The following is a 14,653-nucleotide window of genomic DNA, read 5'->3' as shown; positions in this document are numbered from 1 at the left end:
GTTACGGAAAATTAATTAACAAACGGAGACGTAACAATAGGTTTAAAGTAAGCTTAGTAAAGTTTACGAGATAATCCATGTCTTACCTAATTATAGTACTATACTGAAATACTAATAACGTTTTATCAAATACATTATCAAGTATAATTAAGTGTAATTATGATTCGTCAGCTGGAAAAAGGCGTTCACACCACAGCATTATTGAAATACGAAAAGCAACATTAAGTAAATATTAAAAAGATTGTTTGTTTGTTTGAAGTTAAGCAAAAAGCTACACAATGGACTATCTGTCCCACCACGGGTATCGCAACCTGGTTTCTTGCGTTGTAAGTCTGAAGACATACCGCTGTGCCACTGGTGGATATATTAAAAAAAAACTTTTTTGTTAAAATTCATACACGTTTTTTATTGGTTTTACATAATAAAATCCTTGTTTTTGTTCACAACGTTTCACCTGGTTTACTTAGAATTATCAGGTGAGATACATCAAATTTTTATCGTGCCATTTTTGTTAGTTTTATAACTTTAGTTCTGCCAAACCTAATAATTTTTTATCAAATAGAGCGTTTAAAATAACTACATATAGTGCGTATTAATTTCTTTGGAAACTTGAAACATTAAAAAGACATTATCTAACTATCATCTTATGAAATTAGTTCGGACAAACAAATATTAAAATAGGCATAAAAATTGTTATAAGTATGTTCAATCACTTTCGAGCCTTTTAAACAAATATATATATAAATCTTTTATTCACAAGATGTTTTGAATAGGTTACCTATGTGTAACCTATAGAGAAATAAATATCATTAAAATATACTTTTTATAGTTTTTCTCATTTTTATAACACCTGTTGTATCATAGAATACTATGAAAACATAAACACTTTATTTAATAATACAACAGGATCTGACAAGACTTGTAATCTATGCGCATGCGTGTCTTTCAAGAAGGGCAATTTCTCAGAGTTTTAGAGGAAAAACAGCCTTGTTCGAGCAGATTGGAAACGAAGCTGATCATCTGGTAGTATTCACCCGTCTTGCATATAATTTGATGTTCAACGTAACAAAGGTAGTGTGTCTATGTAGCATAGTTACTATAAATTTTGTTTCGAAGATGAAGTCTACGTCAAATTTATTGTTACACCTTAAACTTATTCTTTATTAATTTGTTAGTTTTTCATTGAAAGAAAATTATATATATATATATATATTCAAAAATCAAACGTAAGTCACTGGTATAGTACTTTAATTGAAAGGAAATAATCAATGATTACAAAATTAAGATGTAAGAAAAAGATAATCGAATCTACAGCGTTTGGTTAAGCCTAATTTAGGCTACTAGTGCTAGTAGTAACACAGTACTAGGCATGTCTTTTGTCAAACGTAGTCAGACATTTTGAAATATCGAACTACATCTTATAAGTTATAGTATGAAACATAAATGTTAGTGATCAGTGATTTATTTTAATAATTAGTTGATATCGTCAAACGATATGGAATATAATTATTATTTTATATATGTCATAATTTTAGATGTTTCATAAAATTATTAATCACTTTACATTCTTAAATTTATTTAGGCAAAGGCTTATAATTAATTTATATACTAATTAGTATTACTTATTGTTAATTAATGTGTAATTTATTCGTATATATTGTTAGCTTTTACAGATTGGTAATTATTAATATTAACAGTAGTAGTATCAAGGTTATTAATAAATGAAAGCAGTTAGAGATACAAGTCCAAGTGATATTAATATGAATTATAAAATGATATATTCACTTTTCTTGTATTATTGCTGTTATTAAGCTATGAATCACTGTGTGATAGAATAGATGCTAGATTGGTATTTGTTAATTATTTGTATTTGGACTTGTATTATATATATAATATATATATATATATATACATGTTTGTGTGTATGTAAAATTTACATTGAACATAATGTAAAATATACCAACAACATGAGACATGTTAGTCCATCAAGGCTGTCCTATTCACTAAATGGTAGACTTTATTATTGATACTACCATACATCCCAGAAGGTTACATTCCACCATCTGCTGGGAATATTCCACTGTTTGAGAACCTGACCTAACGTAAGCTGTACAAATCTTACGAGGTAAAGAAATTAATGCCAAAACTACTGTTGTGTTAGCAGCAATGGTATCCAATTGATGCTTCAGTGCATCCTAATCATTAAAGGCTTTAGATTATTGTGTATTTATTTATGGTATAAAGTATTTCTAGTCAGTTGGTTATGTAGGATTGGTTCATTAATTTATAATTAAATTTTTTTGTTTAACATTTGATCTAAATGTCTTATTATTGATCAAAAATGTTTAATAGTTACAAGTCAACCAGTATTATTAATGTAGGTACCCTATAGTCTAATGAAAGACAAAACCCTTGCATTGTTTTACTTGTAGACCGTCCACTAAAATAGTTGCCGTAAGACACTGACTCGTATCTAATGTCTATGATTTTCCTCTGTGTCTGAAGTTAACACTATCGCTGTTCTATTAAATTCAAATTATGAAGTTTTGTAACAGTTTGCTAATATCAATGTTTTGTATTCTATGTTATTACTGCTAATTATATAATCTTTAAAATTAACATGAAAGTAGTTGAGTATAGATGTCAGTTAAATTAATTAAAACTGATGTTTCCACATCTTTAATTAATTTCCACATTTTTTTATTCTTATTCATATATTTAAATAATTATTTTAGTAACGTTTAAAAGTCTGTGAAACTTTTCCATTTTCGTGGTAGCTCAAAATAGCATCCGTTGCAGTTTTCCCATGTCCTTCAAAGGGCAATTGTCTAATACCAAGATTTGTCATTATGTTTATAGTGATATGCTGGAGAGAGATTCAAACTAGAAATTAATAATTTCTGAAAAGTAGAGTGTAAAATATGTCAGTTGCTTTGTATCTGCAGTATCACATCCTGACAAGGCATTTTGTCCAATATTAGAGCTTTTCAGACCATCTGAGAAAAGAAATAATAATAGTTTGAAATGCTGTTTATATTAACAAACTATCTTACAGCAACTGTTATGGTGTGAACTGATTAAGTGGGTGAAGAAATATTTTCATCAGTTTGTATTTCTGTGACAACACATAAAATTAAAAATTTTATTGAATTAACCTTAAAATCATTCAGAAGCGATGACCAATCAGTGATCTAGTCTTAATCCTGTACCAGATCGAGTCACCACAGCATCAACAAGAAAAGATATTAGTAATTATTAATTAACAACTTGGGTCAATGTAAATATGTATGTATTATAATGATAAGTTAACCACAATATACCTGTTAAACTCTGTGCCAGTGAAGTCTTGCCCAATACCAGAACTCTTCAGACTGGCTGGTATCCAACAGATGTCGTAGTGATTGAGATGCTATTAATGTTTACAAACTGCTTGACAACAACTGTTATGATGTGAAATCAATTATGTTGGTGAAGTGTAATTTTTCAACCTTATTTATGTCTAAACATGTCAAAATTAGGGTAAAGATTTTTTAACACCATTCATTATAATTTCCTCAAATTAACGTCCTGTTATTTAGAAGAACAGAAATGATATTCAATCATCCTAAGCAGTCATGTTCTGCATGCCTAACAATAAATTTGTTGATGAGGACAAACCATCACCAATCTTTACAACCACTGCTATCCCTCTGAAAGAAACAATGAAATACCTGACAATTTCATTAGTTCCATTAACAAATTGCAGCAGGAAGTACAGCTTACAGATATCATCTTATGTTTTACTAAAGTCATAACTCCTCCATTCTGGGTTATCACAAGACTTGGCAGTATCACAGAATCTTAACAGCACTTACAAGCAAAATTCTTCACTTGGGCCTTGCAGTATTAAGACCACCTTCCATCAGCAAGCCACTGCCCTTTTTAATTAGGAAATTAAAGTTTACAATGACTTTGCAGACACCGACCAATTTTAGGATTACGTAAAAGGTGCCTCAGAAGACAGGTGTTACACACCCACAACTAAGATCATCCATCACCACCAAATCTTGGATTCCTCCATGTGGAATAAACTTCTGGTGCCACTGGGACCTGTGGAAATCAGCCTAGACATAACATGTTGGCACAAACCCTGGGACTGTCACCCAGTACTCAACTTATGGTTATTTTTTGTCTATCTACCCATCCCCATTTTCAAACTATATATTGGGTAAATAATCTTATTTTATTTCATTGTACACAACAATGCTGAAATCATTTTGAAGTAGGAAAAGTCTGTGTGGGCATTCACTTGTCATCATAGCCAAAACTGTTTCCTGCATCTCGGAGAGTGAGATAGCTGGTTGTGTTTATTATTTTGTGAAGCAGCAACATTTTTCATAAGACTGGTGGAACATTTAAGCTTAGAACAAGCAGCACAAGGAGTTTACAGTCATAGAGCAAGCTATTCTCTGTATTCACTATTGCTAAGAACAGTGAACTTCACATAGACAATGCTATTACCATAATATTTGTGACTGACTCTCAGGCAGTTTGCATAAAATTCACAGTGGTTGGTCCCTAGATAGATCCCAGCCATGGCACTTGGGTTCGTTGGTCCATGCCAGGCCCTGTAAAGGCTCGTTTGCTGCGGTTTGTTTCAATACTTTGTCAACAATCGTTCTTGACTTGTTTTTTCTGCAATAACCTGCCTCTGCTATGCCTTCACCTTTACTTCTACCCACTTGCCTCAATATTACCACCAGTGCATGTGTGTGTGTAATATATATACATGTGGGTGTGTGCATTCAATTTTGATTTGTTTATATATACATTTTTTCTTTCCGCACACTTGGCCCGTTAGAACGATGACCACTTTACGAACTTCTTATCTTTAACGTCGAGTAGGGTGGTGGAGGATTGCTAATCTTCGAACACCATTGGTGATTAATAGTTTTTCTCTTAACTGTTAACTTTATACCAAAATAACTGCCATAGACATAGACCCTAGATGAATGGCAGAACGGAAAGCAACTGCATGGTAAGACAATCACCTGGATGTATGTAACAGGCCTTGCAGGGATGAAGCTGGATGAGGAAGCTGACTGGCAGGATATTGACTTCCTCTGCACTAGAAAGGTGAAAGTAGCAACCAGTGAAGGTCAGCATCGACATAGAGAGAATGAGATTGTTGAAAAATTAAGTACAGTATGATATAGCATAGAAAAGCAAAAGATGAGGAATCAGTAGAATGATATACAGCCAGAAAGCCATAGATTTGATGAAGTAAAGGAACTGTCTTGTACCTTAATTATGATTTTCTTCTAGTCATCCTCAATGAATTTAAAAGATGCATCTTTCTCAAGTGTTGTACCTATAATTTTAGCCAGCTTTTCAGTTAATTTGTTTCACATGTGTATTCTCACTGATTAAAACACGCATATATATATATATATATATATATATACACACACACACACACGCAGCAGGCCTTGATGTTTGAAAAATGCACAAGGGTTGTAAACAGCCCCTACCAAACAGATCACGGGAACTGTCAGCAGACTGATACTGTATCCATATTGTTTGTTTTCAAAATTGTACCATTTTTCTTTTAACTAAACTTGCGGTCATATTTCAAGGTCAAAGTAAGGGTAAGAAGCAAATATAAGGCACGTTAATTTCATGAATAAACAGAGTAACAATTAGTAGAATTTTCTCTATCCAGTAAAATTGGAAAAATTATAATATTATAATCTCCATAAAGTCTGGCACACAACTTCTTGACTAGAATCATATCGTATCTACTTTGCATAGTAATTTGTATGTACTAAGATCCTTTGTTGTGTTTATTTTTAACTTTTAGCTACGGAATCATATTCAGATATTACCCTTATGCACATGTTGTGTACAGGAGAATCATCTCCATCAACAATGTCAACATCAAATGATTCTTGTGCAGTCAGTTCTTGAGAAAGAATCTCATCTGTTTCAGCCTCATCACTTGATGTACTAGGTATGCTAGAATCAGGACCATCCTCATCATGATCTCCATAATCACTTAAATCTTCACCACCAACAGAATCTATTTCATTATATGTGTCTGACTTCCATTCTTGGCTGTACATTCTATGGACATGCGATATGTTAGAAGAACTTGAATCAAATTTCCTTTTGATCCATTTTTTCCTTTTCCTCATGCATCCATCCAAAATCATTTGTTTCAATCATAAAAGGTTCTCCAATGCCACATGTTTTAAACTAAGCCTTTGGTCAGTGAGCATGTGGGTAAGGTGACTAAATCCTGCTCAAGACACTATTACTGGGCTCTGTGCAGAGCACTATTTTCACTAGTACACAAACATTCTTAAATTTCTTCCTTGTGTTTAGAAGCCTGCTACCAAAGATAATTAATTTTGACTCCGTTCATGTTGTACTTAACCATTCTCTTGAAATCTTTCTGCTCTGAGCTTATCTTAGTTTTATTAAAATTGTTCATTTTTAGAATCTTGTATAAATGTTGTGCAAGTAAACTTAAACACTCAATTTCCCAAGTCTACACTGTTCATTACTGTAGTTGACACTGACAGTAATGTACTCCCTGTTTTCTTTTTCTGGTGCCCTGCTTTAAGCAAAGTGCTCTTAAGATGCTGGGAAACTTATTGCATTTCCAGCTCAAGATTGTACTTTTTCAAAAGATTTTCACAGTATTTACCTGAGGTTTATTTTTTGAATTCCTGTAAGGTATCCTTTGCTTTTTTTACCATATGCAGTATCTGATAGTATAACATGTTTTATTTTTCAAACTTTTTGATGGAATGTATGCATCCAGCACATCTTGGTACAAGCAACAATTTGACAGAAACATAGTCTGTTTTTTGTTTTTTTAAGGGACTATGAAATTTAGTTGATGCTACTCTCTCCTTGCAATCAGCAAGGGAATTCTCTTGCTTGGACAAAAATTATCTAATTACTTAAAAACAATTTAATCCAAATCTTGTGGGCAGTACATCATGTACCATGCATTTTGGGAAAATTAAGATACTACAAACCAAATGCACTGGCAGTTGTCTCAAAGTGCTTTTTGGATCAAGTAATATATAGTTGCCACATCAGCAAATAATTTAGATACACTATCTTTCAATGCCAGTTCAAGCCTACAAAATATGCAGTGAATGCCTAAAAGCCAAAGGTAATTGTCATTTTTCAGCTTTGTTAGTGATCCATTGTAAACTCCAGTATTAAATCTCCATCAGCCATAGCTGAAATTGAAACCTTTCAATCATCTTTTGAATACATCATTAATGCTCCTCTTTAGATTACTTGCATCTGCCTCAACAAAGCTATCAACATCATGTAAGATAACACAGAAATAAACTGTTATATCTTGCTTGACTGATTTAATGAAAATCTGTTCTTTTTCAGACAATGTTTCCTGCCCGACTTCCAACACTAAGCACTGCAAAGGCTATTGCTTAACATAAAATCACTGCTACTATCTCTTGAATGGTTTCTGCAATAACATTAATAAATTCTTTCACTCCATTAGCATTATTAAAATTTAAAATCAGTTTACCTTAGTTTGTTTTTGCATTTAACTAAAGTTTTAAATGTTAGGAGAGGCTGCCCATCTGCAGCAAACAAGTAAGATGTTTTAATTAAGAAGCTATATGTATGCAGAGCTATGTTTATCTGAAGTTAAAGAGGGATAATGGAAACAGAAGGACAAGGAAGAGTCTTCTCTTTGTTCAAGCAACTTTTTAAAGCCTTAAAAGCACAAATGTGTAAAGGTATATATTTTGCATAAGATACTTTATAATGAAATAATTTAATAAAAATAGCAAAGCTTGAAATAATAAAATAAGTACAGTAGAATCTGTGTTTAACCCCAGTGACCTATAACACAAATTTACCAAAAACAATGTACAGGCCTACAAATTTATTTTTGAAAAATGAGGGAATCCCCAATAGCCATGGCATTAGAAATTCTTTAGGCAGGATGAGAGCAAATTAATCTGTAAGAGTTGTTGTTGTTGTTGTTTTTTTGCTGCTATATTTTTTGTGGGGCATGTATGTAAGTTCGATTTTATTACTCATCAGGATCTCTACCAGCCTACCCTTAAATTTAAATTTAGGAGGATTAGAGTAAGTTAATCCATGAGACCTTTAGCATGGTCAAATGCATCAGTTAAAAGAGTTTGACCTCCTGAGTCCAAAACTGTAGTAGTTAGATTTCAAATTGGTCAAGAGATGGAGCTATGAGCTAAAGATCTGTACTTGAAAAAAAAAAAATAACTGAGCCATGCTATGAACCGCTATGCTGTGATTAAAAAACAAACATCAGTGAACGTACAGTACTGTGCATAAAATCAAAACATTTAATTATGTTTAAATTGGAACTTAAGTAATAAAGGCAATAAAATATTTTCTCTAATTACCTCAGTATATGCTCATTTGACTAAATTTAACCAAGTCTAAAGTTTAAAAGTAACTTAAATCAGAGTGCATATCATCAAGTTAGGTTTTGGCCAGCAACTTACAAATGCGTACAAAATCAGTGACAATTTTAATGTAAAATTTGACTAATTAAATCACAATGTATCTAACACACCAGAATTGTTTTTCCTATGATTTGTGCAAGATGCTTGCAATTTGTATACCCACATAGGCCTGTATTGGGAACTTTTGGGTTTACTTTTGAATCAAAGATGATTATAGTATACTAATTGTGAAATGTAGGTAGTTGATGATACAGGCTGTATACATAATGACACACAATGAAGGGATATCATTATAAATGTGAGTAATGAGTACAAAAACAAGATAACATATATACATACTTAGTTATTTGTGTGTTTTTGAATTAAAATGGCAAGTGACATTGTACTTCATTATCAATATGAATTAATGCCATTTATGTAATTGTCCACATCTTGTTGACTGCAACCTTTCACTTATTTTCAGGTCTTCTTGCTATATTTAGCACAAAGTTTGAACCAAATTTTTGTTAAAATGTCTTCCTAAGAAATTCCCACTGAGATTCCATTTGTTGAATGTTAACACCAAAACCACTGAGACATGTTTATGATTAAAAGTGACATCAGAACCAAACTATGATGATCTCCGATCAGTATGACAGTTCTTGCAGTCTCGTATCATGCAGGAAATCAGATTAGTTTATCAAATACAATTTAGTTCGAGACCAAATTTGTTAAAGCTCTTCTTGCTGTTCTGAATTTTTTAATGATTAATAACCATTGTTGTAATTTAAACTTTAACACATTGACTTAATTTCTCAGCTACAAATATTGAATGTATATGATACAACAATATAGTTCAGAAATATTTTATTATTGTGCATGTAATATTGCTAGCCTAGTCCAAATAAAGTTAAAGTACCAAAGTCATAGCAGTCACAGGGTCACATAAAGTTATCTATGAGTTTGTCCTGTGTAAGCAAAAAACAGCTGATTGCGTGGACAGTGTGCATCATGACAGACCTGACAGGGGCTTTGAAAAGCCCTTGCAAAACCTATTTTACATAATTGTGATATTGCCTGTCAAACATTAAGGCCTGAAATACAGTTTAGTGATAAAAGTGAAACACCTAGTATTATAAGTTAATAGTCTATATTTGTACATTACTTAAATAAGGATTTGTACAGGCTGAATCTTTCAGAACAAACCTACTATTAAGGTTCATCTAAATTTCAAGTTTCTTACCTTTATATGTATGTTTCAGAAGTTGTCTTAGGGTTTTAAAAATTGTATACTGTGAGTGAATAGGTAACTGAACATTGTGTACACACTTTCCAATTAGTGGCAATAGACGGGACAAATAAAAACTATATAGGCTGCACACTCCATCTGATTCAGACAATATGTTCACATTCCTGGTTAACTTGTGGTTGATTGCACAAATACTCCACTGACTGCCCATACAAGTTGCTGTCAGTTACACAATAAAAACGGAGAGAAAAACCAAAGAGATTTGTGTACAGGCAGAATCGTTTGTATAATATAAAGTTTGAGTACATCTGTACTGAGCAAAATCTCTTCATGTCAACTTATTACTTTTGAAGTAAACTAATCCATATATTTTCATGTATTAAAGATATATACATGTTATTCTTTTTCTATTATAGATAATTTAGAATGGTGAAGGAAACAGCCTTTTATGAAATTTTAGGAGTTAAGCCAGACTGTTCTGACAGTGAGCTGAAAAAAGCTTATAGGAAGTTAGCCTTGAAATATCATCCTGACAAGAATCCTTCAGAAGGAGATAAGGTAGGATATTGACAGTAATACTGGTTTGAAAATATAACATAGACTGCAAGGGACCATTTTGTCCTTCAATGCTGTCCTTATGTACTCACATTCTAGATAACTAAACATTTAATTTAAACTCACCTTTATTTTTCTGGAAATTGAATCCCCTCTACAACTCATGTAAATTGCTAGCACCCACTACTGGCAGCTCAACTCGTTACACGAGACCAATCTCCCTGTTAGAGAAATAATATTGCCCTAGAGCTTAACCTGTCTTTTTCCAAATAAAAAATAAGTTAATCTATCACTCCCTTAAACACTTTTTGTTAAGTCATTGTTTTTTATTAAGTAAGGAAACTAAAATTGTACACACTATTACAAGTGAGGCCTAACGTAGAAGTGACCATAATGTTTAGATAACACATATGCTGGCCTGCACATAAATTTGGGTAATGCAACAATAAATTATTAGGCTAATTTAAAGTGTAAATTTTTGGATAGTTTTTCTTCTGTTTCATTATCACTATTCCACAGTTTAAAAGGATCTCTCAAGCTTATGAAGTGCTATCTAACCCAGAAAAAAGAAAAATCTATGACAAAGGGGGAGAAGATGCAATCAAAGAAGGAGGTGGAAGTGGTCATGGGTTTTCATCACCTATGGATATTTTTGACATGTTCTTTGGAATGGGTGGTGGAGGTGGACGGAGGAGAGAACGTCGTGGGAAAGATGTTGTTCATCAGTTAGGAGTAACTCTGGAAGAGCTGTACAATGGAGCAGTTAGAAAGTTAGCATTACAGAAAAATGTAATTTGTGACAAATGTGCTGGTAAGTCTTCTGTTTTCTTTTAATATGTTGTGTAAAACAAAAAAAATGCTTTTTTTGTATTAGTCAACTATTAAACAGTGTGAAGTCCTACTAGTTGTCAATTTTAATTTTATGATTTTGTTCATCATTTTATAGTTAATAAACATGAGAAATTTTGATTCTTTTGAAGTTATAAATCATGATGTTGATGAAAATTGGATAGTATATTTTTGGAAGTTTTTCACAATACTTGTTTATTTTTATTTAATTTTTTTTACTTTCCTCTAGAAATTCAGTATGCAATTCTTCTATATTAAAAGTTCTAACTACACAACCTGACATTGGTCAGTCCAAAATCATAAATAATATTCAATGTTAAACTGATACACAATTAAAAACATTTTATTTATGCCTATCTATGGCCTTCAAAAAGTTGACGATTCTACATGTTTCGACGTTAAAACGTCATCCTTTGAACTTCCTGGAAATAGTAATAATGTATACACATGTATAATGTATTATAACTGAAATGTGACTGTATTTTACAAAATACTAGTCCACTAATACATAGCCAAGACAGGTCACTTTGTAAAGGCCAGTTTTATATTCTTGGATATGGTAACTTGAGTGTATATGCACCGCATCATGCAACATCTGTAATATTAGCCAGGCACAGCTGAAAGGTCAATATAATAAAAATAATAAATATATATAAATGTATAATGTTAAGAGATTAAGCTATTTAGACTTAACATTTGTGTTTTTGTGTTCCAATATGTAGTCATTCTAGAATGAAAAAAGCGTAATTTATAATTATTTCCTAATTTTTTATGGTAGTTACGAGATAGTTCCAATCTGCCAAAACTGTACAGATTCATTTGTGAAAAATAGATAAAATATATATTTTAGTACAGTAATCTTGTGGAAATTTGTAGAGAGAAACTCTCAGAATGCTATTAATTACATTATTTTAAGGTTGTTACAGGTTTTGTACTCCTTTGTATGTGTGATTCATTTTCATGTACGATAGTTTAGGATGAACAAGATTTACTTTAGCTTTCCCTATTTATGCTACAAATATTTAAGGCCATTTTTATATGTTAATTCTAAATACTTAAACAATTTACAAATACTTTAACTTCAATATTTCGTCATATTCTGACACTTTCTTAGTGTAATCAATGAAGAAGATTAATATTCCATTTTTGCACAGCTACTAAGTTGTTTGTATTTTTTTTAGAATTTCACTGCCCATCCCAAAGAATCTTGATTTTCAAACATTTTCTTTAGTTTTTGTACAGGTCTTAGTTGAAACCTTACTGTGGTGCAAGATCCAATAGTTTAAATTCAGCTTATAGATATGGGTAGGTTATAATATGAATCAGGTTAAATACATTTTATTATTAATGCTATGTATATTGTTCTAAAAATTATTAAGTTCTATATAATTAAAGATAAACTTTGTTACTTTAGTGTGAAGACAAAGTGGTGATAAAATATAATTGGTTCTTAAACATTAGGCTTAACAGTAACAGTGTTAACAATAGGCTACTAGTATTTGGTAGTGAGTATTTATTTTCAAGCTATAAGAATAATTTCAATGGTTAAGACTAGTGTACCAGTTAAGTGTTCACAGTTTGTTAGGTGTAATTGGTGGGTTTTATTTGGGAACTTGGGACTAGAATGTACTTTTAAGGAAGGTAGAAATGAAGATGTGCAATTTTATGTAGAGTTTGTAGGTTGGAGGAGAAGTTAGAGGCAATAGATAAGAGAAGTGTTAACTATGGGAAATGACAACAAAATTTCAAGAGGAGCTTAACCTTTTACATACAAGGGATACATCAGCTAACAATGACTTTCAGGAAGCTGGAAAGAGTACTGTTATGGCAAAAAGTAGTGAATTTAGTTATAATGAGCCTATTCTGTTGAGTAACAATTTCAGCCCTTGGCTTCTGCAGACAAGGAACTATTGGAGGGAAAGAAAACAAAAGGGTCAGGAAAGGATGTGGATGATAAGGAGGTTATGGTTATTGGCGATCCCCTTGACAAGGCATGTGGATAGAATAGTCTGTGGGGTAAATAGGGTGAAAAGAATCAGATTATGCTACCCAGGGGCACAGGTGGGGGATATAACTGACAGAGTAGGAGATATAATAAAGGGGCTGGCAGAAATGCAGATTTTGTGGTGCATACAGAGGCCTATGATGTAAGGAAAGGTAGGTCAGATGAGCTAGTTAATAAATACAAGGGGTTGGTAAAGGCATTTTAAGAAAAAGACCATAATTAATTTTCTCAGGGATGCTGCCCAGAATTATTTGTGGGGATGAAGTTATAAGTAGGTCACAAGGGCTAAATGCTAGTCTTAGGTTAGTATGTAAGGATGAGCAGATTGGTTGGTTGGACTTGTGGAATCAGTTCAGTGGAAGAAGGGAGCTTTTTGGAATGGATGGTTTATTAACTCAGCTATAAGGGAAGTTTTAAGCTAGGACTAGACAGTGGTGAGGGCTAGGAAAGAAAGAAAAGTTTAGCATAGGTAATGAGTATAGAAGTAGTTATAAGGATAGGCTTAATTGTTACTATTGTAATGCTAGAAGGATAAAAAAAATAATAATATAAATTACTTTAGAGCACTGGTACGAATGGAGAATTTTGATATAATGGAAATAACTGAAACATGGTTAAACGTAGATGATTTTGATGACAGAAATTTCTTAGAAATACAGGGTTACAAGCTAAGAGGGATAGAGTATTAAAGAGTGGGGTGGTGGCTTTATATGTAAAATGTGTTACATCCTGTTAAAATTGAGTATATTAAAAATAATAGCAAAGATATTGAATCCATTTGGGTTTGTATTAGTGGATATAAAGGGAAAAGGCTTATACTGGAAATTTGTTACAGACCACCAAATGATACTGATGAAATTTGTGAGAAACTTTACAATGAGATTAAGATTTCAGTTGTTAATGAAATCATAATTATGGCTGATTTTACTTTTAGGCATATAGATTAGGAAATTCTAGAGTCGAACCATGAGGGAGAAAGGTTTTTACAAACTGTTCAAGATAGCTTTCTTCACCAGTTACTCAAGGAACCAACTAGAAACAATGCTATTTTAGACTTATTGTTATCTTCAAATACAGAAATGATTGAGAGGGTGAAAATTGGGGAACATTTGGGTGCAAGTGATCATTGTTCTATTAGGTTTGATGTTTTGCTGCACGTGGAGATAAGGAATAATGATATTTTCGTTACATATTTCAAAAAAGCAAATTTTGAAGGGATGTGACAATTATCTGTTGTGAATTGAGCAGCTGAGTTATTTGGACACTGGTCAGATATGGAAAATTTCTTAATATCAAAGGTAAACATATTCCTTATAGAAAGAAAAGGTAACTGCATGTAAAAAACCAGGTTAGCTCACAAAGAGTTTGAGAGATAAAATTAAAGAAAACCTCAAATTTAAGAAATTTAAATTAAATGGTATGACAGGAGATCAAGAAAGTTGGTGAAGCAGGAAAGTAGGACATCACAAAGAATGTACGATAAAAGGTTGGCTGAAAATGTAAAAATTAACAGTAAGGATTTCTTTAAATACATTAAGGGTA

General features: G+C 32.2%; 1 protein-coding gene across 1 annotated transcript in view; it reads left to right on the top strand.

Annotated features, from left to right (window-relative positions):
* The first annotated feature begins 932 nt into the window (after window positions 1-932).
* Window positions 933-14,653, top strand: part of LOC106478653 (dnaJ homolog subfamily A member 1-like) — a 28,905-nt gene continuing 15,184 nt past the window's right edge. Inside the window, exons 1-3 of the mRNA XM_013939210.2 lie at window positions 933-1,071; window positions 10,119-10,260; window positions 10,777-11,068. Of these exons, the coding sequence (XP_013794664.1) occupies window positions 10,129-10,260; window positions 10,777-11,068 (424 nt within the window). The 5' untranslated portion in view covers window positions 933-1,071; window positions 10,119-10,128. The remainder of the gene's footprint in view (window positions 1,072-10,118; window positions 10,261-10,776; window positions 11,069-14,653) is intronic.

Source organism: Limulus polyphemus, unplaced genomic scaffold (genome assembly GCF_000517525.1).
Source record: "Limulus polyphemus unplaced genomic scaffold, Limulus_polyphemus-2.1.2 Scaffold238, whole genome shotgun sequence".
Taxonomy (NCBI): domain Eukaryota; kingdom Metazoa; phylum Arthropoda; class Merostomata; order Xiphosura; family Limulidae; genus Limulus; species Limulus polyphemus.
The sequence above is the reverse complement of the archived record's forward strand: the minus strand, read 5'-3'. Positions and strand labels throughout refer to the sequence as shown.